This window comes from Netta rufina (genome assembly GCF_964035555.1).
Source record: "Netta rufina genome assembly, chromosome: 4".
Lineage (NCBI taxonomy): Eukaryota > Metazoa > Chordata > Aves > Anseriformes > Anatidae > Netta > Netta rufina.
Window position 1 is genome coordinate 50799261 of NC_140127.1, and position 24244 is coordinate 50823504.

The following is a 24244-nucleotide window of genomic DNA, read 5'->3' on the forward strand; positions in this document are numbered from 1 at the left end:
AGAAGAATTACCAAGACAATTATATTGAAATTGGTCTGTGTGTATGAAATCTGATTAGTATGAGCATTAAAAATATTAATACATTATTTCAGGTCACTGTAATAAAGGAATCTTTTAAGTAATAAATATTTATTTTGATTAAGGAATAACCAAAATATACCATCAATGCCCATTTGTAATTATGACAAAGCAGAATTTTGTCATACTCTGTCATACCTATACTCTGACTACTTAAAGCCTTAAATGTTGTTTTTTATTTTTTAATTATCTATAGTACACCAGGACAAAACTTGTTTGTGGCTTGCCAAATGTTGTCATAACTTGTGTAGAAAAGAATTTCTATGAAGGAAAATATTTTCTTGGAAGGTATAGAGTCAATGTTATTTAGTGGATTATTTTTCAGAGGAGGCTTTACACTTTGTGTCCATCATTGCTGTGACTCTCCTCTCCTTTAGTTACAATGTCTGATAAAATAGCAAAATAATCTGACTGGTACTTTGTTCTTCAGACCAGCATCAGCTGAGATATGGCCCATGTGCCAGGTAAACTTTATGGTGATATTCTTCCCTTTAGTATCATGCTCCAGTTACACCCATCCTGGTGCATCTGGGGACTGTGCCCCATGCTCATGCCTGGGGAGTCAAAATGCAGGCAGCATGTCAGGCATGCTGCTCACACTTTTGCTGTGACTAGTAACATGCCCATCCTGTGAAAAGCAATGCCTCTTTCAATGTGTGTCAGATGTGGGCCCTGCGACATCCACAACCTGCAAAAAGGAATGCATCAGCTAGCTGGTTTGCCTCCTCTCCATGCTATAATTGCGTGATTGTTGCCACACAGCGAGGATGTGGTTGTACTTTGGCTGTGTTGTGGATGTGCAAATAATTGTGACAGGAGAGGGGGATGCAGCTTCCAGTGCAGCAGAAATAGATCTACGGCCACCCTCTGGCTGAAAGTGTAGGTGTCACTTCACTCCTCTGCATGTGTTTGATAAGTTGAAATAAAATTATGTACCACAAATTAACTTCAGAAATTCATATCTTCTCAGCCACACCTCTCTGCAGTAATCCCTGTGGCTTAGAAGGGGAGAATAAATTAACAACCATGAGGGTTTTTGCCCCTTCTGGAGCCTTGGGCTGTCTCACAGTTATCTGAACCTCACAGGTAGACTGCTGGTTTTCACCCTCCCAGGGAAACTCTTTCCACCTAAGCTCATGACTCTGTTCTGCCTCTTTTTAACTTGGCAGAAAGTGCTCCATAGCCTGAAGTTTTGCTGAAAACACTTTGAGATGCCTGCAAGAATACTTGTTGGATTTTGGATATGCCAATAGTAAAAACAATGAAAGACCCCTGTGGTACTTGTGAAGGTTTGGCTTTCAGGTAAAAGTCTGTAATCAAAAGGCTGCAAGTAAAACCAACTTGATGTGTCATTTAGCTTAAATTTAAAGATGAGATGATGTTGGGTGTAAAAAATAAAGGTAAGTTTTCCTCAAAGATAATTAAAACAAGCAAACAAACAAACAAACAAAAAAACAATATGGGATAGCTCGGTGATGTGCCAAGGCACTCAGCCAGCCCAATACTAATTACAATCCCCCAGCCATCATCACAAAATGTTAGAAAATCCTCAATATAGCCACCTTTCTCCATCTCAACTTATCACACCATTGATCTTGGATGGTATTACAGTGTTTTTTCAAGAAGCCAGAGTTTAATATAATTTTAACTGCCACTGGGGCCCCTTGCCCTTTCTGCTTAGTCATGCAGAAGATGGAAAGAACTTTGATGGGTACACAAATGTTCTCAGGTTCATGGCACTGCCCCTGTTGTTGTTGACATTAGGGCTGATTTTAAGCATCCACAAGTGATTCTGTAGAGTGCTTTGAATTTGATCTCTTAGTCAATAGCTGTGTAAGGAATTAATTGCTCCATAAATTGGTGAGCCTTAAACAGAAGAGATCTGCTACTGAAGAGAATACCAAGTATTAGTTTTTATTTTTTAATTACTTTTTCAAAGCATGTAGCATGATGCAGAAAACAAAGTCTTGCAAGTGATGATCTGAATCATTTTAATACTAACACTGAAAAATGAAATTCAAGGTATTTAGGGGTTTTGTCTGAATGTTTCAAAGAAGGTATAGTTTCCTCTTATTGGATGCTATTGGCTCAGAAAATTAAGTTGAAATGTCCTTTGTCTGACAACTTGTTAATGTTCTGCTTAAATAAAATAATAATAAAAAAAAGTCAAATAGAGAAGGAAGATGAAGTAGTTTTGAGATTTCTGAAAGACACATTCTCACTAGGAAAAGAAGTGCTATTTTTAACATGCATCCAGATTCAGATTTTGGTATGTGTAATGTAAATTGTGCCTCATGTCTAAATACACAAGCTGGTCAAATGGTGTAGTGGGCTGTAACAAAAACCTTATGGCTTGTGAGTTGCAACCCCCAAAGCCTTTGTTTCAGTGGAGATGATATCCTGACCTGGCTTGGCTACTATTCTTAGTGATTGTTACACTTTATTTCAGGATTGTAACCCATACCAGTTAAGATACAAGTAAACTGGAATGTGGAATGGAATGCATATTTTAATTCTTGTTGATGTGTTCTGCAAATGTGGCAGGACACTTTACTAAAATGTTAACTCCATGTTGCTATAGCATATACAGAATCATCGCTGAACAAGCTATAATACCAGGCTGTTATCATCTAGTATATGAACTCTCTTGGAAAGCTGGTCCTACCTTCTTACCGGGATGCATCTTTTGTTCCTGACACTTAGGAAAGAAGGAGCTTCTTGCTGCCATCTATCGATAAACCCACAGAAAGGACAGTCTGATTCAGACTGCTGGGGTGCAGCTAACGGTCATAAATGTCTGTGCAAGTGCTTTGGTTGTTATTTTTAATGCAAGCTTAAAGCTTTGTTTAAAGAGGTAATAAAGAGTTATTTGTTTATTCACTTAGTAAGGATAAATTGCATTTGATGAAGAGCAAGCAAGAGTTCAGTATAACCAAGGACTGTGGAGTATGGGAGTTCACATGCCCCAAAGATGTAGGGAGAAGGTAAGAAGAAGTCTGGGGCTTTTGACAATGAAATTTGCAGTGAACTGTTATTAAATGGGCTGGCATAGGGACCACAGTGCTTGTAAAGCAGTGACTGTTATGCAGTTTGAGAGTACAAAATGACTTTTCTAGCCCTTTGTTAAAGGCAGAAGTTCTTCCCAGAATCATTTCTGTTCCTCTAGAATGAGTACTCTTTGGTTTATGGTTAAGATGGTGAATTCCCTTTTCGTTCTGCTAGAAGAAAGATTACATATTAATTTCTTTAATTAGTTTGAATATTTAATTTCACTGAGAAAGCAATCAAAATCTAACTACATGAGCAACTGCTCTTCAAGAGCTACACCCATGAAATTAATGAGAAAGTTTACCACAACAGAGTGCAAAGAAAAATCAGGATCAAAAGAATGGGAATTATATGAACAAAATAATCACATTTGGTATCATTATTGAAGTCTACTGATCATGTACTTCAAATGAGTGTTGTCATCTATGACAGACCAAAGGTAAGAGCTTCGCTCAGCAAAACTCAACATGCTAAATCCTTATATAAGCAGGATTTTTTTTTTTTAATTGATTCATATTTTTGCTTACCGTGTGTGCTTGACTGTACTTGCTGGCATGACTCTTGTGGCAAGTCAAAATGTACAAGATTAAAAGGGTGATATAAGATGTCCCAAAGAGGTTGCATAAATTAGTTTAAGATTATTAATAAGCTGATCATGGTCCACAAACATTGGTAAAGGCATTCATGCCTTTCTAAGATGAAATTCATCATAAAAGTGGATATACTCTTGGTTTTCTGATTTCATTGCTTGTGGCCAGTTTAAAACTGATGTAAATTCTCTGAAATGGTTCCTGAATTATTATTTCCATTTGAGAAATTTTAAAGCAGATATTATATGCAATTTATGAATCAAGTGACTTTTTTACTGGATTTCATTGTTCATTTCCAGCCACTAAGAATCTCTTAAAAAAAAAAAAAAAAAAAAAAAAAAAGGTATTTCCTGTGTGAGTAAAAAGTTAATTGATTTATACATGTATAACCTATTTATATACATTTGTGTGTGAGAACAAATTGTTATAAATGAAGTCTCTACATCTGAATTTATTAATATTTATAAAAGAAATATTTAGAAAAAGGTATAAAAGTCAAGTAAACAGTGCTGGGTGTGCGGGGAGTCTATGCTCCACCAACACGCACACACAAACATCAAACATTCTAAATATACAGAACATTGCTTTACATAGTAAACCCGAGTATGCCTATACTTTTGTACAATCAGGAAAGGTAACAAACAATCCTTTAAGTTCCATGACTTAACAGTCTCCATTTCCCATTCCTTTTGAACAATATGTCTTGCTTTAAGTTGTCAAGCAACTTGGTCTTCATGCCTTATGTATCCCGTTCTTCCCAGATCAAAGAAAAGCATATCCATCTCCTTTTCAAGGCCAATAAGGCCTGGGTCAAAAGGCACGTCCAGGTCACCAGGGGGCGGAACAGCAAAGGCCTGCAATGGCTGTAGCAGCAGAGGGGCCCATGGCGTAGCAGAAGGATCAGTAAAGGAGCCTGCAGCTCCCTCACTGTCTGGCAAACCACACGTTTCTGACTGTGGTCCCATGTGGCTCTTAAAGGCCTCAGAGATTGCTCGCCAGGTGCTGAGCAATCCCACTGCAACCTTGTTGTTTTTAGTTGCAGAGTCCCCCACCTTGTCCTCAGTTTGGTCCCATATTTCAGGCTCATAAACTGTCCAATTGTCAATAAGGAGAATAAGCTGTAAGGTTACCAGGACAGTCTTTGTTTCTAAGGATGTATGATTCCCCACAATGCGCAGCTGCTTACCAGCGAGGGGCAGCTGTGTGCACAGGGCCGCTTCTCTCAGCTTGAGCTTCTTCCGATCTCCAGTGCGCCCATTTCCAGCGACTTTCTGTGTGAGCTTCTCTGAGCGGTTTGCTGACTTTGGCTGAACCTGTCTTCATGAGGCTATCAATGTGCCTGTTCCTGTCCTGGTCTCTGTTCTGCTGGCCTGTTCCTTTTCATTACTTCTTTCTACTTCTTTATTGATGACATAACTTCATTATATCGTGCTGCCTTTTTTTTTTTATTTTGAGGGCAGGCTCCCCTCTTATATCCTTCTCCCCACAGCAGTCCTTTTCAAAAACAACTTTTCATTGGTCAAACAACTTTGAATGTAACAGCAACAGCAAACACCCAGAAACATCCATGCCTTAATGGCTGGAGAAGAAGCAACCCAGAGACTGCATGGAGTCTCCTGAATCACTCCTCTTTGTTCCCTCTAAACTCTTTTACATTCCTGATGGCCTCATCGTTAAGAGTCTAATGTTATCATCAACCACGGGGCTTTCTGACCCCCATGGCCACATTCCCAGATCTCCCCCTTCTTTATTAATATCAACCATTTTCTTGACACTAATTACCACTCCATATATAACAAAAGGACCGCCCAAAAAATCAGAGCCTGTGTCGAAGAATGTTGTCCAAACGCTTCTTGAACTCCGGCAGGCTTGGTGCTGTGACCACTGCCCTGGGGAGCCTTTTCCAGAGCCTGACCACCCTCTCGGTGCAGCACCTTTTCCTCACAGCCAGCCTGAGCCACCCCTGTCCCAGAATCCCAGAATCACGGAATGGCTGAGGCTGGAAGGGACCTCCAGAGATCCTCTAGTCCAATCCCCCTCCTCAAGCTGGATCACCTAGAGCATGTCACAGAGGATCGGATAGCATCCAGGCAGCTTTTGAATATCTCCAAAGGAAGAGACTCTACAAGCTCCCTGGGCAGCCTGTTCCAGTGCTTAGCTCCCTGCTGTTCCCTCAGGTCCTGTCGCTGTCCCCAGAGAGCAGAGCTCAGCGCCTGCCCCTCGTGCATTTGAAAAACCTCTGGGTCTGCTTGATGCTCTTTGATGAAAAACAGTGTTGAGAAATGCACGTATGTCCCAGATGCAGTTTGTGGTGAGGACCATGGTGAAGCAGGCTGCCCCCTTGCAGCCCGTGGAGTACCACGGTGGAGCAGGGTTCCACGCTGCAGCCCGTAGAGGATTCCCCAGTGGAGCAGGTGGCCCTGCACCGACAGAGGCTGTGGCCTGTGGAAGACCCCTGCCAGAGCAGATTTCGGGCTGGACCTGTAGCCCGTGGAGAGGAGCCCACGCAGGAAGGAGCAAGGGGTCTGGCAGGAGCTGCTGCCCGTGGGGGACCCAGGTTAGAGCAGTTTGCTCCTGAGGGATGGACCCTGTGGTACAGACCCATACCTGGAGCAGTTCTGGAAGAGCTGCTGCCTGTGGGAAGCCCCCACAGGATCAGTTTGGGAAGGATGGCATCCCATGGGAGTGACTCCACAGCACAGAGGACGAGAGTGACCAAGAAGGAGCAGTGAAGTGCCATAGACTGACCACAGCCCCCATTCCCCTGCGCTGCTTGGGGGGAGGAGGTGGAAGAGGGTGGATGGCATTTTTGTTTTCTTTCCTTTGTTTCTCACTTCTCTAGCTTGTTAGGAATAGGCAATAAATGTTACTGTCTCCCTACTCTGTTTTGCCTGTCACGAGAATTGTTGAGCAATCTCCCCGTCCTTATCTCAACCCTCAAGCCCTTTGCATCCTCTTTTCTCCCTGTTCCTCTTTGAGGAGGGGGAGTGAGAGAGCGGTTGTGGTGGAGCTCAGCTGCCTACCCGAGTAAAATCATCCCAGAAGCGTATATTGAGAACTGCTTTTGAGAGCAGTTTTCCAAAGATGCCCAAGATGAGTTCCTGGAATGTGCAAAGGGTGCAAAGGGCGCTTTAGTGAAACCTGGGGGAAGAAGTTAAGATCCAGGTTATAGTAGTATACGTTCTCTGCGCTTCTCACGAAATGTACATGTTGGGAACAGGAGTGGCAAGCAGTTTCTTTTTCAGGGAAGTTTGATAGAAACAAATTTGGAGGGGTGACGTTTGCTTTCTCCCGTTTGTCAGCAGCCTCTCCTGATCGCGGTGACGTTTGATGGATAATCCTGGGAGGCCTCATGGTTAGGTCCACCAACTCCTTCAGAACCCATTTGTGCATCCTGCCAGGCTTTTCCCCACAGGCCCCAACGTGCCCCCCTGGCTCTATGAAAAAGACCCTTTGTCCGCAGAGGGGAGGCCACGCTGAGCTGGATTTCCCCAAGGACACAGCAAGCGGTGAGACCACGTACATGTACAGAGTTTTATTGCCAAAGCGTGCCACAGTCACAGAGGGCCTTGTCTGCCTTCTCCGTACTCGGGTGTTCTCAGTGCTGCTCAGGCCCCGGAAAGCTGCAACAAGACAGACAGAGCTGTGAGCAGCCAGCCCAGGCAGCTGTGCCCCCTGCCACCCTGGAGCTGCTCCCCCCTGGCTGGCCGGCCCCTGGTGCTGGGCATTTGCCGGGCTGCTTCTGGGCTCTGACCTCTGCCCAGCCCCACGGATCCGGAGCTCAGCCCCATGTGAAGCAACCTGCTATGTGACGGAGCCTCATTTCCTTCTCCTTGCCAGGATGGCAGCTAAAGTACAGAGCAAAGAGGCAACCATCAGAGCACCGCTCCACAGCCCTGGCTTCCAGCCCTGCCCTCCATCTGGGACACATGCTTGGGGAGCCACTGTGCAAGGCTCTCCAGATCACTCCTTGATGGTTGCTCAAGCTTTTGAAGGAAGTTGGAGGCAGGTTGCAAGGCAAAGCCCTGCGTCCCTGTCTACCCCATCTTCAGCCCATGGGACACAGCACAGTGTCTGCCCTGTTCTGCAAAGGCAGGGCCCGGAGGAAAGAGGAAAGAGAAAGCAGAGGCCCCTACAGCTCTCTGGTCAGGAAAGGGAGTGGTAAGTTCCAGTGCGGGCTCTCACCAAGGGTTTCGAAGGTCGATGGGTGCAGCCTCTGCCCGTTCTCTAGGCAGCCTCTCCTGGCTACGGTACGGAGCCTCTCCAACATGGGGGGAGCATTTCTGGCCTAGGGCAAGACAGGAAGGCACAAGTTCACAGGGGTCCAAAAAGATGCCTTCTGTTGCCCCTCAGCCAGCTGGCTGGGTGGGCTGCAGGGGGAAGGGGAGAGGCAGTGGGTGGCCAGGAGGGATGGCCATGTCCCAGTCCTGGCCAGCCCCACGTGCATCACCGTACGCTCCCCTGAGGGAGCCAGGGCAGGGCCACAGGGCCCTGACGTCTCGCTGGAGCACAGCTTACTTACCAGGTAACTGCAGAGCGCATCCTGCAGCTCTCGTGCACCCAGCCTCTCAGAGAGAGAGATGATCTCCTGTGGCTGCCTCAGCCCCATAAATGGAACACAGAGACTGAAGGTGATCTTGCACATCTGAAAAAGAGAGTTGTGCCGTCATTCCTCCTCCAGCAGTGTGTCTGGGACCTGCCCAGGGAGCCAGCCATGTGCTGCTGAGCTCCACCCGGCGGGGGGCTGCCCGAGGGGCACTCGCTGGCAGGGGAATGCACTGGCGGCAGCAGAGGGGACCTGCTCCATCCCTTAGGCCGGCACCCGACCCAGTCCTGATGCCTGGCGGCCGAATCCGTGGGCTTGCTCCCCACTGCCCGCTCCCAGGGGAGCACCAGCTCCGGGAGGCAAAGGCAGGCACGAAGGCACGTGGCCAGCAAAAGGGCCCAGAGGCCTGAGATGGTCCTGACAGCGATGCTGGCAAGACTGCCCTGGGCAGCACAGCGGAAGGCTCGCTGGAACACTTTTAGGGGGGATCTGCAGAGACGCCCGGCAGCCGCTGAGCAGGCAGGAGTGGCAGAACGCCTTGGCCATGGCCACACAGCTTTCTGGGGCTTTGGGAGCAAGCTCCAAGGGCACTTACGCTGGCAACTGCAAAGTCGGGATCCCGGAGGTGCAGGAAAAGGCTGACCCATGTTTCCGCCACTTCTCCGGCAAAGAACGACCGCTTGCTCGAGGCTGAGGAGGCCAGGACTGAATAGAGGCGCAAGGCCGAGTAGCGAAGGCACTCTTCTTCCTGCAACCAGAAAGCTATTTGTCAGCTGGGTAACGAGGCCGAAGCAGACACTCAGCCAGCAGACGCCGTCCAGGCGGCGCGTGCAGGCCCCTGCCCACCCCACGCTTCTCAGAGCAGCGGCAGGAAGAGCTGGGTTCACTCACAGACTCGAAGAACATCTTGGTGGACCTGGCGATGTCTTCAAAGGCCGATCCCAAGTTCACCACCTGCAGCACCCTCACGAGCTCAGCTAGCGCCAGCATGCTTTCTGCAACCACCTCGGGACAGGCAGTGTCCGCCAGGCTTTGTTGCAGCACCTGGACAACTTGTCTCCTGTGCTTCCGCACCTGCAAAGCCACAGACATGCACAGACTTAGGGCTCTCCCTGCCTCCAAGGGCTGCTCTTTCTTTCCGTGGCTGACAGCTCTGTTCCAAAGCACTGTTCCTCTGACATTTGGCACCCAATTTGCCCTCGGCAGCCCTGCTGGCATCAGGGAAAGGAGCGCGGCCTTAGGAAGGAGCCCTGCTTTTGCCTTTGCCGCTCTGTCCAGGCCCTTGAAGCAGCTCTCCCCCGGGGTCTTGCTAGGGAGGGGAATATCCCTGCAGTCAGAGCGCAGGGAAATCCGTCTCACCTCCACGGGCATGCTGCCGGCTGCGTTGCCCAGAGCTCTTGCTGCCAGCTGCCTTATGGTGCTGCTTCGGTGGTGTGCTTTCTCAGCCAAGACATGCAGAGTCTTCAGGACGTTCCTCTTCTCAAGAGGCGGCTCCTTCATCAGCTGCAACAGAGCAACACAGCCACGAGAGTCAGGACACAACCTCAGCCCAGGCACAGCACACAAGCAGGCTTCGGACAAAGGAGCTTTCAGACAAAGGAGTCTCGATGGGGATGCTTTCTTCTCATCTCTCCCCACAGCAAGAGGCAGCCCAAGCAGCAATCTCTTTCAGAAAAGCCCTGGGGAGCCCCCCTGCCCTCCTACTGCCTCACCTCAGCAAAGAACGCCATGGCCGTCAGCTGCAGGTTTGCTGATGGGCAGTGCAGCCACTGGGAGAAGATCTCAATCAGCTCCCGGGAGATGAGCTGGGCACGGACCAGGACACTGCACAAAGAGCACAAGGGGCAACGCCCGGTCAAGTGGGAAGGCTGCAGGCTGCCACCGCGGACTTCCCCTCCTCCAGCACAGGTGCTGCTCTGCCCTGCACAGAGCTCCCCGAGCACGCAGGAAAGGGCCCCGGCAGCCGTTCCCCTGGGCACAGCCACTGAGAGGAAGGCGAGATGCTGCCCTGGGGCTCTCACCTTGTCAGGAGGCACATGCCCTCGGCATAAGTGCGGGGGCTCTCCAGCAGCGCCGACATTTTCTGCCTCCAGAATGGCGTCAGCCAGTTCTTCTCAGCGCATTTGCTCAGCACTGACATGAGAGTCTCGCAAAAAGGCCTGGGGAAAGAGCAAGAGCCACAGAAGTCTCAGATCAGAGCAGTGTTCCTGTTCCGCAGGGGAAGACTTAGCAGAGCAAGAATGCTCAGCAGCTTTACAAGCCGCTTCTTCACTCATCCCAAGCTCCAAACAAACAGGGATGGGAGGAAAAAAGCAAATCTGCAGCCTCGAGTGGCCTCCCGCCTAGGAAGCAGGACAGGAAACAACCAACCATGCTTGGCTAGGCAATTCAAGCCCCCCTTGCCCTGCCCCTCCTGCTCCTGACCTGCACACGTTGCCCTCTTGCCGCTGATCCTCAGCGTGCCCTCTCCAGGGGCTGAGGGGCGCAAACAGCATCTCTTCCCCCAGTGCCTTGCTGAGCTGCAGCAGGAGCCCAGGGAGGAGAGAGGGAAGCAAGCTCTGGACCTCCTCCTTGGACTGCACAGACACCATTTCGGAGATGGCACAGGTGACCTGCAGGGAAATGAGACCACCCGAGAAGCGCCCGTTAAACAAGAGCTTTGCCACCAGCCCCGGCCCGCTGGCTGCCTGGGGCACTTCTACTGCCTGCACGCCCCGTCTCCAGGACAGCCTTGCAGCCTGGGAGCAGCGGCTGTCCCGGCCGTCCCGAGTTGCTACCGCTGAGACACTGCAGCAGTGTCCTGGCGGTGTCCAGAGACGCTTGCAAAGGGCACCCAACGCCTTGCCCTCGCACTGGGAGTGGGGGAGCAGACACAAAGCCTCTGCCACTGAACGTACAATCAAGGACTCCGGAGAAGGCTGCTGGGCGTGCAAGCTGCGACTGGACGAGCTGGGCTGGGAGCTGTCGTCTCCCACTCTCCTCAGCTTCCTCGCTAAGTACTTCAGCACACCGATGCCAATGCTGTCTCTCCCCAGAGTCCTCCACAGCTCCAGTGTGTTTCTGCCAAGAGATGTGCAACCATGAGCCCGTATGCTCTGTTACCTGGGATGCCTTCACCTCACGCTTCTTCAGCAGCCGGGCTGAAGATGCCCGGTTCCTCCCAGCGGTACAAGCACACCTCCGACATTTGGGTGGAGGAGAAGGAGCTGCTGCTCCCCTTGGATCGCCCTAGGGGAGGGGAGGCAAGCTACGGCTCTCTGAGCCCAGCAGGAAAGGGAGGAGCGCATGTACCTGTCCATAGGCACAAACTTCTGGAGGATGACGTTCATTGTGAGCTCCTGGTGATGGCGGGCCAGGATCAGCACCGCATGGTGCACGAAGTACATGAATGAGGGCTCCAGCATGGACTCTGTGCAGGTGTGCAGGACAGAGAGGATTCCTTGCACCTGAAAGAAGCAGGGGAGAAAGAACGTCTTGGCACGTCCTTGCTTCTCCGGGAACATGGACGTTCAGCCCATGAGCCACGCCTGCTCCCTTGCCACGCTTTCACGCTCTAAGGCGAAATTTCACCCCTAGCACCCTGCCCGAGCCCTGACTCTGCACCGAGAGCTTCTTTAGCACGCAAACGGCAAGATGTGTGGTGCGACAGCCAAAGCGAGAAAGTCCAAGGCATGGCAAAATGTCTCTTACGTCTGGACCAATGTCCTTGCCACATGTTTCCAGAAAGGTAAGCATCCAGTTGCCTGCAGCACGCACGCGGCTTCCTCTGGCATGCCGGAAGGGCTCCTGGATGGCATTCATGAAGTGTGCGGCCTGTTCTTTGGGGAAGTTTTTGCAAACAATCTGGAAAGATGCAAGAAACAGGAGAGATCCCATCACGGCTCCGCTCCAGCTCTTCAGAACATAATGCAAGCTTGAGGGCACTCTTTACCTCTGCGATTTGGATGGAGGTCTGGAGCTGCTGAGAGGTGTCGCTGCGAGCACTCAGCCCCTCACACAAGCTCACCGGGTCGTCTGTCTCCAACACCCTGTTCGTGGCCTTGGCTGGAACGAGCACGGGGAGAAAAGGGGAGTCCCACTTAGGGCAACTGAACTTCCCTTCCCAGCCTTTGCTGAAGGGGGACCAGAGGCCAGGGGGGTCAGTCTTGAACTCGCTGCAGCGGGATGGCCCTTGCCAGGTTCTGCCGCTGAGCAAGCCTGGGCTGCACAGAAAAGACCCCTCTTTTCCCTGGAGGTGCTTGTTTCAGGGGTCTGTGTCCTGCTGTCAGCAGCAGGGGTGGCCCTGAGCGCCCCTGGCTGCAGGAAACGCTGCTGGCAGGTGGCACTGGGTGGCCCTCTGCCAGGATCCCTCCCCAGGTGCCTGGGGAGGTGGAGGACGAACAGGGTGGGGACAGGACAGTAGCCGAGCACTGTGCCTCTCCTCTCCCTCCTGGCGGCAGGGCCCAGCCCCCGCGGGGGATCCCGGTAGGGCCAGGTGGGGCAGAGGGCTGGCAGGCGCCTGCTCTACTCACACTCACCTTGGATGTGGAGAAGGGAGCTGAGGCAGGCAGCGGCCAGCTGGCGAGAGCTGGTCGTGGGCTCACAGGTCAGAGGCCCCAGCAAGCCCGCCAAGGCGCCAAACGGCAGGTAGGCACCTCTTGTCTGCAGGGGCGAGAGGAAGAACAAGGGCTGGAGGTGGCCCCAGCACTCCCTTGCGTCTCCCACCCGCGCCCTGCTCAGGCCAGGACTGGGCAGAGGGGCCACCCCAGAGCGCTGCGCTGGGGGACCCCACAGCCCGTGCACAGCTGGGCAGAGCTGCCCTGCCAGGCCCTTGCAGGTGGTTGGGGAGGGAGCAGGGGGCACACGGTGGGCATCCTTCCTCACCTGAAAAGCGACTCCATCTCTGCAGTCCTCCAGCAGCTGGGCGCAGACCTGCAGGGCCCTCTTGCACACCCACAGATCATCCGAGGAGAGCCAGAACCACAGGACCTGGGGCAGAGCAGCTCTGTCTGCCAAGGGGCATCTTTCCCTGCCCGCCATCCCTCTCCATTTCCCTCCCTTCCTGGCACTTTCCCTGAGGGCCTGCCCTGCGGCACTGCCCCACTCTCTTCAGACGCACCTGCTCCCACCCAGGAGCTTTTCCCTGCAGCCAGCCAGGGGCTGCCTCTTGGCTTCCCCCCCTGCAGGGCCCACTTCTTGGCCTCCCCGAGCTCACAAAAACCTGGCGTGGCAGCAGGAGGTTCCTGCTCCTCTGCTAACTCCCCAGGGTCCCCACTGGTGGCAGGAGGGATGCTTGCCCCATCACCCCATGGATACTCACCTCGGCGATGTCTACGAAGTGGACAGGGCTCGGCTTTGTCTTGAGCAGGACTGCCATGAGCCGGCCCAGAGCCTTCGTGGCCATGTGCAGAGACTGAAAGCGGAGGAGAGGGACGGAGATGCAGGATCACGGCTGCTGCCAGCACACAGCTTGTGCTGGGGAGGGGTCCTGACCGAGAGGTGGGCAGGGAAGGGACAGCAAGTTACCTGGAGCTGCAGCACTGCCTCCTCTGCGTTCCCGACCTCCCCAATCTGCTCAGCCGCTGAAGGAAGTGGCAGGATGGCCCGGCAGCAATCAGACAGCAGGCTGCAAATTTCCTTGCTGCTGAATGAGATCTCCAGCTTGCTGGCAAGGGGAAAAAGGAAGATGAGGGAAAACAATAAAAAAGAGGAGTTACTAGCGCTGTCCAGAGAGGGTCGCATGGCATCTGGGCTTGTCCTCATCGACAGCCCCAAATCCAACCAGCCTAGGCTGTGGCAGGGAGTGCTGCTCTTTGGGAGCTCCCCGACAGGAGGAACGTCATCCCGCCTCACAGCCCCCGCAGCTCCTCGCTCTTACCTCCACTGCTCCAGGGCCAGAATCACCTTCAGGTGCAGTGACGCTGCCGGGAAGTCCCAGAGAGTCGTCTTCATCAAGTTCTGCAAGAGAAATTTGCCAAGTGGGCATTGGGCACAGGAGAGCTCTCACACCCTGCCCGGGGACGGGCACTACTGCCAGACACAGGCTGCAGCGCTCCCGCAGCTCCCACAGGGGCGCTGCAGGATGGAGCAGCTCCCCAGCAGCTGCCCAGCCATGGCCATGGACTGCCAGCACCCAAGGGCCCAGCTGGGGACACGGCTGTAGGAGCTCAGGAGGGAGACCTTCCTGCCTCCTGGCATGGCCCCAAACTCCCCTGCAAGGCAGCCCTGGCTCTGGACACTCACCTGCAGGATCATCAGCAGCTTGTGCTTCAGGACAGGATGGAAGCTGCCCAAGTTCCCCACAGCTTGGATGGCACAGCCGACCTCAAGGATGCTCTGCACCAGAGCAAGATTGGTCTGCAAGTTCTGGGGCCCAAGAGAGAAAAAAACCCTTTGAACTGGAGGAAGGGCTACGGGCTGTGAGAGGAACATGTGCACACGGGGGAAATCTAGGGGAAGGGCTTGGATCTTCCTGCTGGGACAAACCATTCCTCGGGGCACCTTTAGAAAGAGACGGCCTGGCTCAGGATGCCCTAGCATGGAGGGCTTGGAGCTGGGGCACCCAGCAGCCCTGCCCCTGCACTCCCCGAGCTCTCACCTGGCTGCTGGAGATGGAGAGCAGCAGGATGTTGCCCGTGATGTCTGCCTCCACGTGGGCGAGCAGTTGTTCCTTGGAGGCACGCAGTGCCATGCTGCTGTGGGCGAGCATGACAGCACTGCAAGTGGCCTCAGCTCTCCTGCTGGCCTGGGTCGTCTGCGTTGCGAGAGATGCTGTGAGACATCCGCCCAATGGCCCCCCACAGCCCACGATGAAAAGCAGGTGGAAGAAAGCCAGGGAGTGAAACCCCAAACACCTCACCTTCCTGCGTCTGGAAACCCTCAAGCCCCGGACACTGCACGAGGTGGCAGCAAATGTTGTCAATGTCTCCAAGACCAGGCCGAAGTGGCTGTCGGCAGCTTGGCAGATGAGAGAAATGATTCCCTGCAACAAAAGAGCGAGGGGCAGTTGGCAGTTGGCACAGGCCCAGCCGTTCAGACATGGCCAGCCACAGTGGTGGGCAGCGATGAGGAGCTGGAAAAGGCCTGGAGCAGGGCCCAGGGACAGAGCAGGGAAGTTCACCTGGGCCTCAGATGGCTCCTCAGGTTGTGCTCTCGTCAGATGTTGCAGCAGGTTCTCTTGGACGTGTGGGAGTTCCTGACAAGCTCCCAGCGTTGTCCCAAGAGCCTTGTACAGGAAAGCCTGCAAGGGAAAAAGCCGAGCCCGAGATGCAGCAACAGCCTGGCGTGCTGCAACGGGGCCAGAGCAGGACAGGCACCAGCGCACGGGGAGCAGCCGAGCCCGGACGCAGGGATGGGCTTTCGCCAGCCCCGCTCAGCACGGAGGGAAAGGCTGCGGGGGGCAAGGGCCGGGGAAGCAGTGCAGACAGCCCTCGTGGGCAGAGCACTGCCTGCAGCCCCAGCCCCAGCCCCGCACATGGGCAGGGGCCCCGTGGCTGCGCTGCCAGGGGAGAGCCGGGCAGGGAACCGACCTTCTCCCCAGAGCTGCTGGGAGAGCTGTCCAGCCGCTGGCTCAGCGCACAGCTCAGGCGCTTGGTCCAGGCGTCATCCCCGATGGTTTCCAGGGATGCCCTCAGGAACTGCAGGAGAGAACAGGAGAGGAAGCGAATGGTTCTTGGCCTTTGACAAGCAGGAAGAGGCAGTGCCAAGGCACACGGCCACGCCAGGGTGGCCTTCCACGAGAGCTGTGGCCCGTGTGAGAAGGGAGAGACTCCTCTAGGCAGGCGGGCACCTGCTGCAGGAGGAGGCGCGGGGTGCCTGGGAAACACCCCTGCCAGCTGGGGAAGGCCACCTCTATATGCTACGCCTCCCAAGGCTGCAGTACCTGAAGCAGACGGTGCTCCCACTCAGCAGCGTCTGGGATGTTCCCCTTTCCTCCTAGAAAGTAGGAAGAAGACAAAAAACCTTGCTTGGGACCAAGCCACAAAAGAAGAGCTGCTGCAAAGCTGGCCTGGCCCAGAGAAGCTGGTGGCTGCACCCGCTCCAGAGGCAGCTGTCCGTCCCTCCCCACAAGCACCGCCCCAGCAGGGCCATGGAGGTGCCACCAGGACCAGCACGCTGTCCAAGGGGACGGGAAGGGCCCCATCCATGCGCCGGGATGAATGGATCGCTGTGGGACCGCTCCACCCAGCTTTAGTGCTGGCTCCCTGGCAGGGAAACGAAACAGCAGCAGAACAAGCACTGGGCACCAGGCGGGGATTCCCCTTAGCCATGCTGGGAAGCTGACTTGCCTTGCCCTCCCTCCCCCTCCCCAGCAGCACTTTACCTTGGAGGTACTGCAGCAGCAGGGGAATCTCGATGTTCCACGTGGCCCCCACAGCTCCGTGGATCCTGCTGTGGAGGCTCTGCATCACCAGCAAGGCAGCTGCTTGGAGTTCGCTGCCCGCAAAAGGAGACCCCGCCACCACCAGCAGGCGGGCCAGCAAGTTGTGAGGAGTCAGCGTTGTCTCTGCGGGGAGAAAGAAATGCTGGGTGAGATGCCGAGCCACACCGTGCCCTGCCACGCTGCCGTCCCTGCAGGACGCAGACCCAGAGGTCAGCAGAGCTCATTGGGGGAGTTGCTACTCCTACCTTGCAACAGGGAGCTGAGGACATCGGGATCCAGTTCGTGATGCTCGTGCCCTGCTGTCAGCTCATTTCTCTCAGCCAGTGCGCGGAGACAGCGCGAGAGGGGGATCAGCATGCCCGTGTACTTGGCTGGCATCACATAGATCAGCAGCCTCGGCCACAGGAGCTGTAGGCAATGAGACAATTCAGCCCGTCAGCATTTCTGCATCAGCTCAGAGATGGGGAGGATGGTGTGCATCTCCCGGAGCACTTCAGAGCATGCTGGGGGGGAGCTTTCAGGTGTGCAAAGGGGGCTAGGAACAAATGGCCTGAAGGAGAGGAGAGGAGAGGAGCAGCAGCAGCAGGACAGAGGAGGACTTACTTTGGCCATCCCTCTCACAGAGATGTCCAGTGACGCCAGGACGTCCATGCACAGCCCTTGGAGACCTCCTTCTTCGTGGGCTTCCTGGGCAGACAGGAGTCCTGCAGCCTGCAAGACAACATTGGGAACCCCCCGCCCCGGTTGCTCTCAGTTCCTGCCCCAGGCTCAGGCGTGGCCCCAGCAGGCTCCCATGCCAGCCTCCTGGCAGCAGATCTCCAAGGGCAGATGTTGTACGCTGTCCTTACCCTTCTGCTCGAGCTCTGGCTGAACTCGCTGAAGATGTAGCCCACAACGTCCCACGCTGAGCAGCTCTGGGCATTGGCACTGAGCAGCTCCCTGATGAAGTGCAGAACTGCCCTCCTCACCTGCCAGGGGTGAAGCGTGGTTAGCACAGGGACGCGGGGACCTGCCCATGCTGGCAGCGGCATCACCTCTGGCCGTCAGCCCTCCTTCCGGTAAACATGAAGGAGCGGGGAAATGGCTGGCTAGGTCAGAGCCCTTCTAGTCCAGCCTTGCCGGGCTCTGCCTCTGCCCTGAGGGAAAAGGTTTCTCTCCCACCCCGACCCCGACCCCAACCCCGACGGCACAGTTCCTTCCCAAAGCAGCTCACCTGGATGCTGGGGTCCCTGCACACAAACTTGACAGCCTCCACGACCTGGGGCAGCTTCTCTGCCATCGCGGGCTCTGCAAGAGATCCAGTGAGACATGCGTGGAGGCACAGCCCAGAGGGCGGAAGAGAGCCCTCCAAGCCCTGACCCCGCAGTACTGACCGTCACAGCGTGCCAGAGCACCGAGCAGACCCAGGGCTGCCACGCGCACGGCCTCCCTCTCGTGGCCCAGCTGGGACTCCAGGAACAGGATCGTCTCCTCTGGGCAGATCCGAGCTGTGGGGAGGAAATCCCATCCTGCATTAGCAAGCAGCTTACCCCCATTTCTGAGCTTTGGGAGAGAGCTGCCGGGACACCACAGGGCATCGCCACAGCTCCTCTCCTTACCTTGCAGCAGGATGCAATGGCTCAGCTCTGCCTTATGGTCCTGGCTGTGCTCTTTGGTGTCGGCAGTGAGCTGTGGGAACAAGGTCCCACATGGTGGAGAAAGTCCCAGCAGCATTGAGAGGGCCCGAAAAGAAATGGCGCTGCCAGCTCTCATCTCCCTGAGCACTCGTGGCAAGAGGACCCCCAGCCAAAACCCAGCCCACCCCACAGCGTCCTCAGGGACACACGCACAGGTCTGGAGCACCCAGGAGCCACCCAGGAGCCAAGGCTGAGCAGCATTCAAAGACTCAGGGCTCTGGAGTCCTCCCGAGACTCAGCCAAGAGGGAATTGCTGTGGCTGTGTGGGTGCAGGCTCCCCTTACCTCGCTGTACACGACGCTGTTAATGGCAAGACACTTGCCCTTGGGGACGGGGATTTGAACTTGCTCCAGGGCCTCCAGGAAATAAAGGAGGCTCTGCAAGAGAACAGGAGAGGAAGAAAGGGCCGAAGCCATGTCAAGCCACTTGTGAATGGAGAAACTGTGCACAGCAACAGAGCTCCCCGTGCAAAGCCTCCCATCTCCCAGAGGTGGGCCCCACTGCCTCTTGGCTCCCTCCTGGCCCCATCATGGTTGCTCTTCCCTTGCCTGAAGAGCCGAGGGAGCCTCGCATCTCCATTGACCTCCCTGTTGCACATTTCTCTAAGGGGAGCTCCCTGGCTCCTCCCTGCATGCCACAGATCCCTGAGCCCTTGTGCCACTTGCACAGACCCCACGGCCGTGCCAGGCCCTGCGCCACACCTCACCTTGGTCACCCTGGAGGCGTCTTGGACCGTCCGATACTGGTGCAGGAGCCAGAGGAGCTGCTCCCAGACATGCTCCCGGTGCTCCTCCTTGTGCAGGAGGACACGCATCAAGGGAGTCATGGCCCCGATGACAGCTTGCTTGTCCTGGAGAGGAACCGGGGAGGCCCAGCGTCAAAGGCTGAAGGTCTGCTCTGCCCACAGAGAGGTCTTCCCCTTGCCCTTTTTCCCTCCCTCTCCCTCTCCCTCTCCCTCTCCCTCTCCCTCTCCCTCTCCCTCTCCCTCTCCCTCTCCCTCTCCCTCTCCCTCTCCCTCTCCCTCTCCCTCTCCCTCTCCCTCTCCCGCTCCTTCTCCCGCTCCCTCTCCCTCTCCCTCCCCCTTCCCATTCCCCTTGCCCTTCTGCTCTGCAGGAGATGGGCTTGCTCTGGAGGGCAGAGAGGTTTTCCGCACCCCTCACCCCCCGCCCTGCCTGCCCAAATGCCCTGGGCTTCAGCTGCTTCCCCACAGGGAGCCCCCAGCCCCGGGCACAGAGCCAGTCTGGGGCCTCTTGCAGCCAGCCCTCTGGGCACAGACAGAGGCACAGGCGGGGACATCCCTGCTGCCATCCCCAGCTGGGAAAGCAGCACTTCTCACCTCTTCCTCCTGGCAGTCCAGCCAGTTTCTTGCCACAGAGCAGAACACCTGGGAAAGGTTTTCGTACAGCTGCTCCTTCTCCGTAGCAGGCAAGGAGCATCCTTTCCAGGTGCAGATGTAAACGTTGACCACTTTGGCCCACTGCTCCAGAGCTGCACCAAGAGAAGAGAAAAAGGAGCCTGGAGCAGGGAAGGGAGCAGCACCCCCCGCCAGCCTGCTGGAAGCACAGTTCATTCAGCTCAGGAGCAGATCTAGGTTCGAGGGCAAGTTGTGTGCTCGAGGTGTCTCAATGACAATGCCACACCGTTTCTGTCCTCCACATGACACCGTCTCCTCACAGGCTCCAGCATTTTCCTCTTCAGCCTTCCCCTGCCCTTCCCTTCCCCAAGTTTTGCCCATCAGGGCACATGAACCCAGTGGGAAAGCCCAGGAAGGCAGCAAAGGGACCCAGGAGTTCCCGGGCACCTTCACCTCCAGCCCACAGAAACCTTCACCCACCCTTTCCAGGCGCCCCCAATGCTTTGGGATGGCCCAGGGCTGGCAGCACTGTGGGCTCAGGCCCACCATGCCCGCTCTGAGACCAGAGCGAGGTGCCAGGGGCTGCCCTGCCCCTGCCCCTGCCCCTGCCCCTCCCCAGGGTCCACTCACCACCGCAGGCAGCACGCAGGATCCGGCCGCTCCCTAACTGGCCCACCACGGTGCGCAGCCCCAACAGCACCACGCGCATGAAGGGGATGCACTGCAGGGCTGTGAAGAGAACGGAGAGTGGCCACGGTCAGAGCCCCCAGCCTGCACTGGCAGCGAGGGAGGAGGCGCTGCAGCCACGGTGCCCCCCAGCTCAGCACGGCTGGCGTGGAGAGGGGAAGGATCCCTTTCTATCCCAGCTCTCCCAGCCTGGCCCAAAGCGGGAGGGAGGGAGGGAGGGAGGATGGTGGTGCTGGACCGTACCGTTGGTGCTGAGGAGTTTGCCCACAGTGATGAGCACGAACTCCTTGGAGATCTGCCCTGGGGCATTCAGCTGGGCCAGGAGCTCAGCTAGCACAAAGCTGAAGTGGGAGCGGGCCAGAGCCACCAGGACATCGCTGGCAGCCACCTTTGTGTCTTCTGTCACGCCCTGAAAAAGAGGCTCAGGTGAATTGCCCCCCGGGAGACAGGCTGAGTGAGGCACTTGGACGGGCTGAACAGCTGCAGGTGCCGGAGCACTGGCACAGAGACACTGTGGGGTCTCCTCCTTGGAGATCTTCAGAAGCCGCCTGGACGCGGTCTTGGGCAGCCTGCTCTGGGTGGCCCTGCTGGAGCAGGGCTTGGAGCAGGTGGACCCAGAGGGCCCTGCCAGCCTCAGCCATTCTGCGATCCCCTGATCTGCGAGGCAGCCAGCCCCAGCTACGGGGCTTCAGCTTGAATGGACTTTGTGTGCTGGAGGCACTGGGGAGATGGCCCCTACTCCCCCACAACACCCCTTGGGGACAGCTGTGCCTGGGGCTGGGCAGCTGCCACCTCTGGTCCCCTGGGGAAGGATGGCGAGCAGCTCCCCAGCTGTTGCTCCCCGCCTAGCCCAGGCAGGCTTCTCCCCAGCCGCTTGATCCCTCGGGGCCACTGGGGAGCCTCTGTTAGGCCCCAAGGCCAGAAAAACCTGTCTGTGCTGCTCCGCATTGCCCTCCAATGCCTGGCAGGCTGCTCCCATCGCCTTCCAAGAGCACCGTCTCACCTGGTCAGCTGTCAGGTCCCAGGACGCCTCTGCTAGCAGCCGGTTCACGACACCGCACTGCAGGCAGCTGTCATCTCCCCACAAGACGGTCTCGAGCTCGCAGTAAGTCAGCGCTCTGTCACCCTGGGGACAGACCACCATAGGGATCAGTTGCACTTGCTTTGCTCCTCTTCCCAGCGTGCCACCAGCTGCCCGCCCTCGCTCTGCAGAGCCTAGGGATGTGCTGCTGGGGCTGGGAAGCTGCAATAGGGACACAAATCCCCTGGTCTCCGGGCTTGGGCAGCCACGGGACCTTGGGATGGGGCCAGGGCAAATGACTGCTCCTTGAGAAGCTCCAGGCTGGGCACTGCCCTGTGCCAGGGCTTCTGGACGAGAAAACCAGGAGGGCAGAGGTGCTGCCAGGCACAGTCTCCCCCTGCTCCCCCCGCTGCATCATGGTGGGGAGCCCCCAGCTCACCTCCTCGTCTTGCAGGCGCTCTAGCAAAGTCGCAACAGTGGCAGAGGTTGGGGCTGCTTCAGGGACAGGCCCTGGCACCCTGCCTCTGCCCTGGCGACGTTTACGTCTGGGCCAGCAGCCCACACCTGGAAGGAAGGAAAGAACGGAGCAGGTGTCATTGGTGCTGCTGGCTGCAGGGGGCTGGAGCTGGTAGGGACAAGGATCTTGGCCAGTTTGGAGAGAAATCTCCGCTGGAGATGCAGCCCCGAGCAGCCTGCTGGGAAGGGTCCTGCTTCAGCCCCCAACCTCCCTCGCGCTGCCCCTCACCGCTAAGGGCTCTAAGCCTCTCCATCGCAGCAGGATGTCCCCAGATAGACACAATGCTCTCTCTGGGTCCTCCTCCTACAGGCCCCACAAGCAACTGGGCCACAGCTAGCACCCACGGCAGAGGGACATAGGAGGGATACAGGAGGGATATGCTGTGACATCACCACCAGGGCCTGTTACCACACAGAGGGCCGTCCCTTCATGGCTGAAGTAGACTCAAGGAGGAAACTTCTGCACTGAAATACATCCTGGCAAACCTACAGTATCTTGGTCTGGTTGTCACCTTTCACCACTTCTCCACTGGGGTCATAGAATCACAGAATGTCCTGAGTTGGAAGGGACCCACGAGGATCCCTGAGTCCAACTCCTGAGTCTCCAAAGTGTTATAAATGAGGTCTCAACTCAATCTGAATTTTGTAATATTTATAAAACAAATATTTCTAAAAGGTATAAAAGGCAAGTAAACAGTGCTGGGTGTACGGGGAGTCTACGCTCCACCAACATGCACACACAAACATCAAACATTCTAAATATACAGAACATTGCTTTACATACTAAACCCGAGTATGCCTATACTTTTGTACAATCAGGAAAGGTAACAAACATTCCTTTAAGTTCCATGACTTAACAGTCTCCATTTCCCATTCCTTTTCTTGATTACATACAAGTCTCAATTTTCCATTCCTTTTGAACAATATGTCTTGCTTTAAGATGTCAAGCAACTTGGTCTTCATGCCTTATGTATCCCGTTCTTCCCAGATCAAAGAAAAGCATATCCATTTCCTTTTCGAGGCCAATAAGGCCTGGGTCAAAAGGCATGTCCAGGTCAGCAGGGGGCGGAACAGCAAAAGACTTCGATGGCTGTAGCAGCAGAGGGGCCCATGGCGTAGCAGCCATAGCAGTCATAGCAGAAGGATCAGTAAAGGAGCCTGCAGCTCCCTCACTGTCTGGCAAACCACACGTTTCTGACTGTGGTCCCATGTGGCTCTTTAAGGCCTCAGAGATTGCTCGCCAGGTGCCGAGCAATCCCACTGCAACCTTGTTGTTTTTAGTTGCAGAGTCCCCCACCTTGACCTCAATTTGGTCCCATATTTCAGGCTCATAAACTGTCCAATTGTCAATAAGGAGGATAAGCTGTAAGGTTACCAGGACAGTCTTTGTTTCTAAGGACGTATGATTCCCCATAATGCGCAGCTGCTTACCAGCGAGGGGCAGCTGTGTGCGCAGGGCCGCTTCTCTCAGCTTGAGCTTCTTCCGGGCTCCGGTGTGCCATTTCCAGTGACTTTCTGTGCGAGCTTCTCTGAGCGGTTTGCTGAGTTTGGCCGAACCTATCTTCATAAGGCAATCAAAGTGCCTGTTCCCGTCCTGGTCTCCATTCTGCCAGCCTGTTCCTCTTCACTTCTTTTTCCTGCTTCTTTATTGATGCAGTAACTTAATCGTGTTGCCTTTTTTTTTTTTTTTTTTTCTTCTTTCTTGAAGGCATGCTCCCCTCTTATACCCTTCTCTCCACAGCAGTTCTTTTCAAAACAACTTTTCATTGGTCAAACAACTTTGAATGTAACGACAGCAGCAAACACCCAGAAACTTCCAATGCCTTAATGGCTGGAGAACAAGAAACTGGAGACTGCATGGAGTCTCCTGAATCACCCTTCTTCGTTCCCTCTAAACTCTTTTATATTCCCGATGGCCTCATCATTAAGAGTCTGATGTTATCATCAACCACGGGGCTTTCTGACCCCCATGGCCACACTCCCACATCTCCCCCTTCTTTATTAATATCAACCATTTTCTTGACAGGAATTACCACTCCATATATAACAAAATTAAAGAATTTAATCTGCATAGAATTTATGCTTTTTAAATTTTGTTTAATGTTCCCAGAGTTGCTTTCTATTCAGATTAGAGTTTCAATGTTTTGCTTTCTCCTAATGCCAGTGCTTAGTGTGAAGGTTTTAAATGTCATGTAAGTATCCCATCAGAAATAAATGCTTATTGTGGAAAGGCAGTGTAGGAAGGTACAGATGTTGTGACTCCAAGTGAGTTACAGGCATTAGCCCCAGGTAGGTGTGGCACTGCTACCAGATGCAATTTAGCCAAGCAGTAGTGCAAAGCAACTTGCTTCCCTTTCACATATGAT

General features: G+C 54.6%; 1 protein-coding gene across 1 annotated transcript; it reads right to left on the reverse strand.

The window, feature by feature from the left end:
- Window positions 1-11808: 11808 nt before the first annotated feature.
- Window positions 11809-23380, reverse strand: LOC311209260 (maestro heat-like repeat-containing protein family member 2B; the record flags this gene model as incomplete). Its single annotated transcript, XM_084286524.1, has 26 exons — window positions 11809-12105; window positions 12194-12306; window positions 12780-12903; window positions 13562-13654; window positions 13768-13906; window positions 14120-14199; window positions 14840-14995; window positions 15101-15223; window positions 15362-15481; window positions 15771-15878; window positions 16124-16176; window positions 16565-16747; window positions 16870-17032; window positions 17228-17335; window positions 17473-17592; window positions 17838-17911; window positions 17998-18111; window positions 18223-18292; window positions 18585-18677; window positions 19007-19150; window positions 19637-19788; window positions 20585-20750; window positions 21345-21467; window positions 21802-21926; window positions 22108-22259; window positions 23310-23380. The coding sequence occupies 26 exons, from the start codon at window positions 23378-23380 to the stop codon at window positions 11809-11811; spliced, it is 3264 nt and encodes a 1087-aa protein (XP_084142650.1).
- Window positions 23381-24244: the final 864 nt, after the last annotated feature.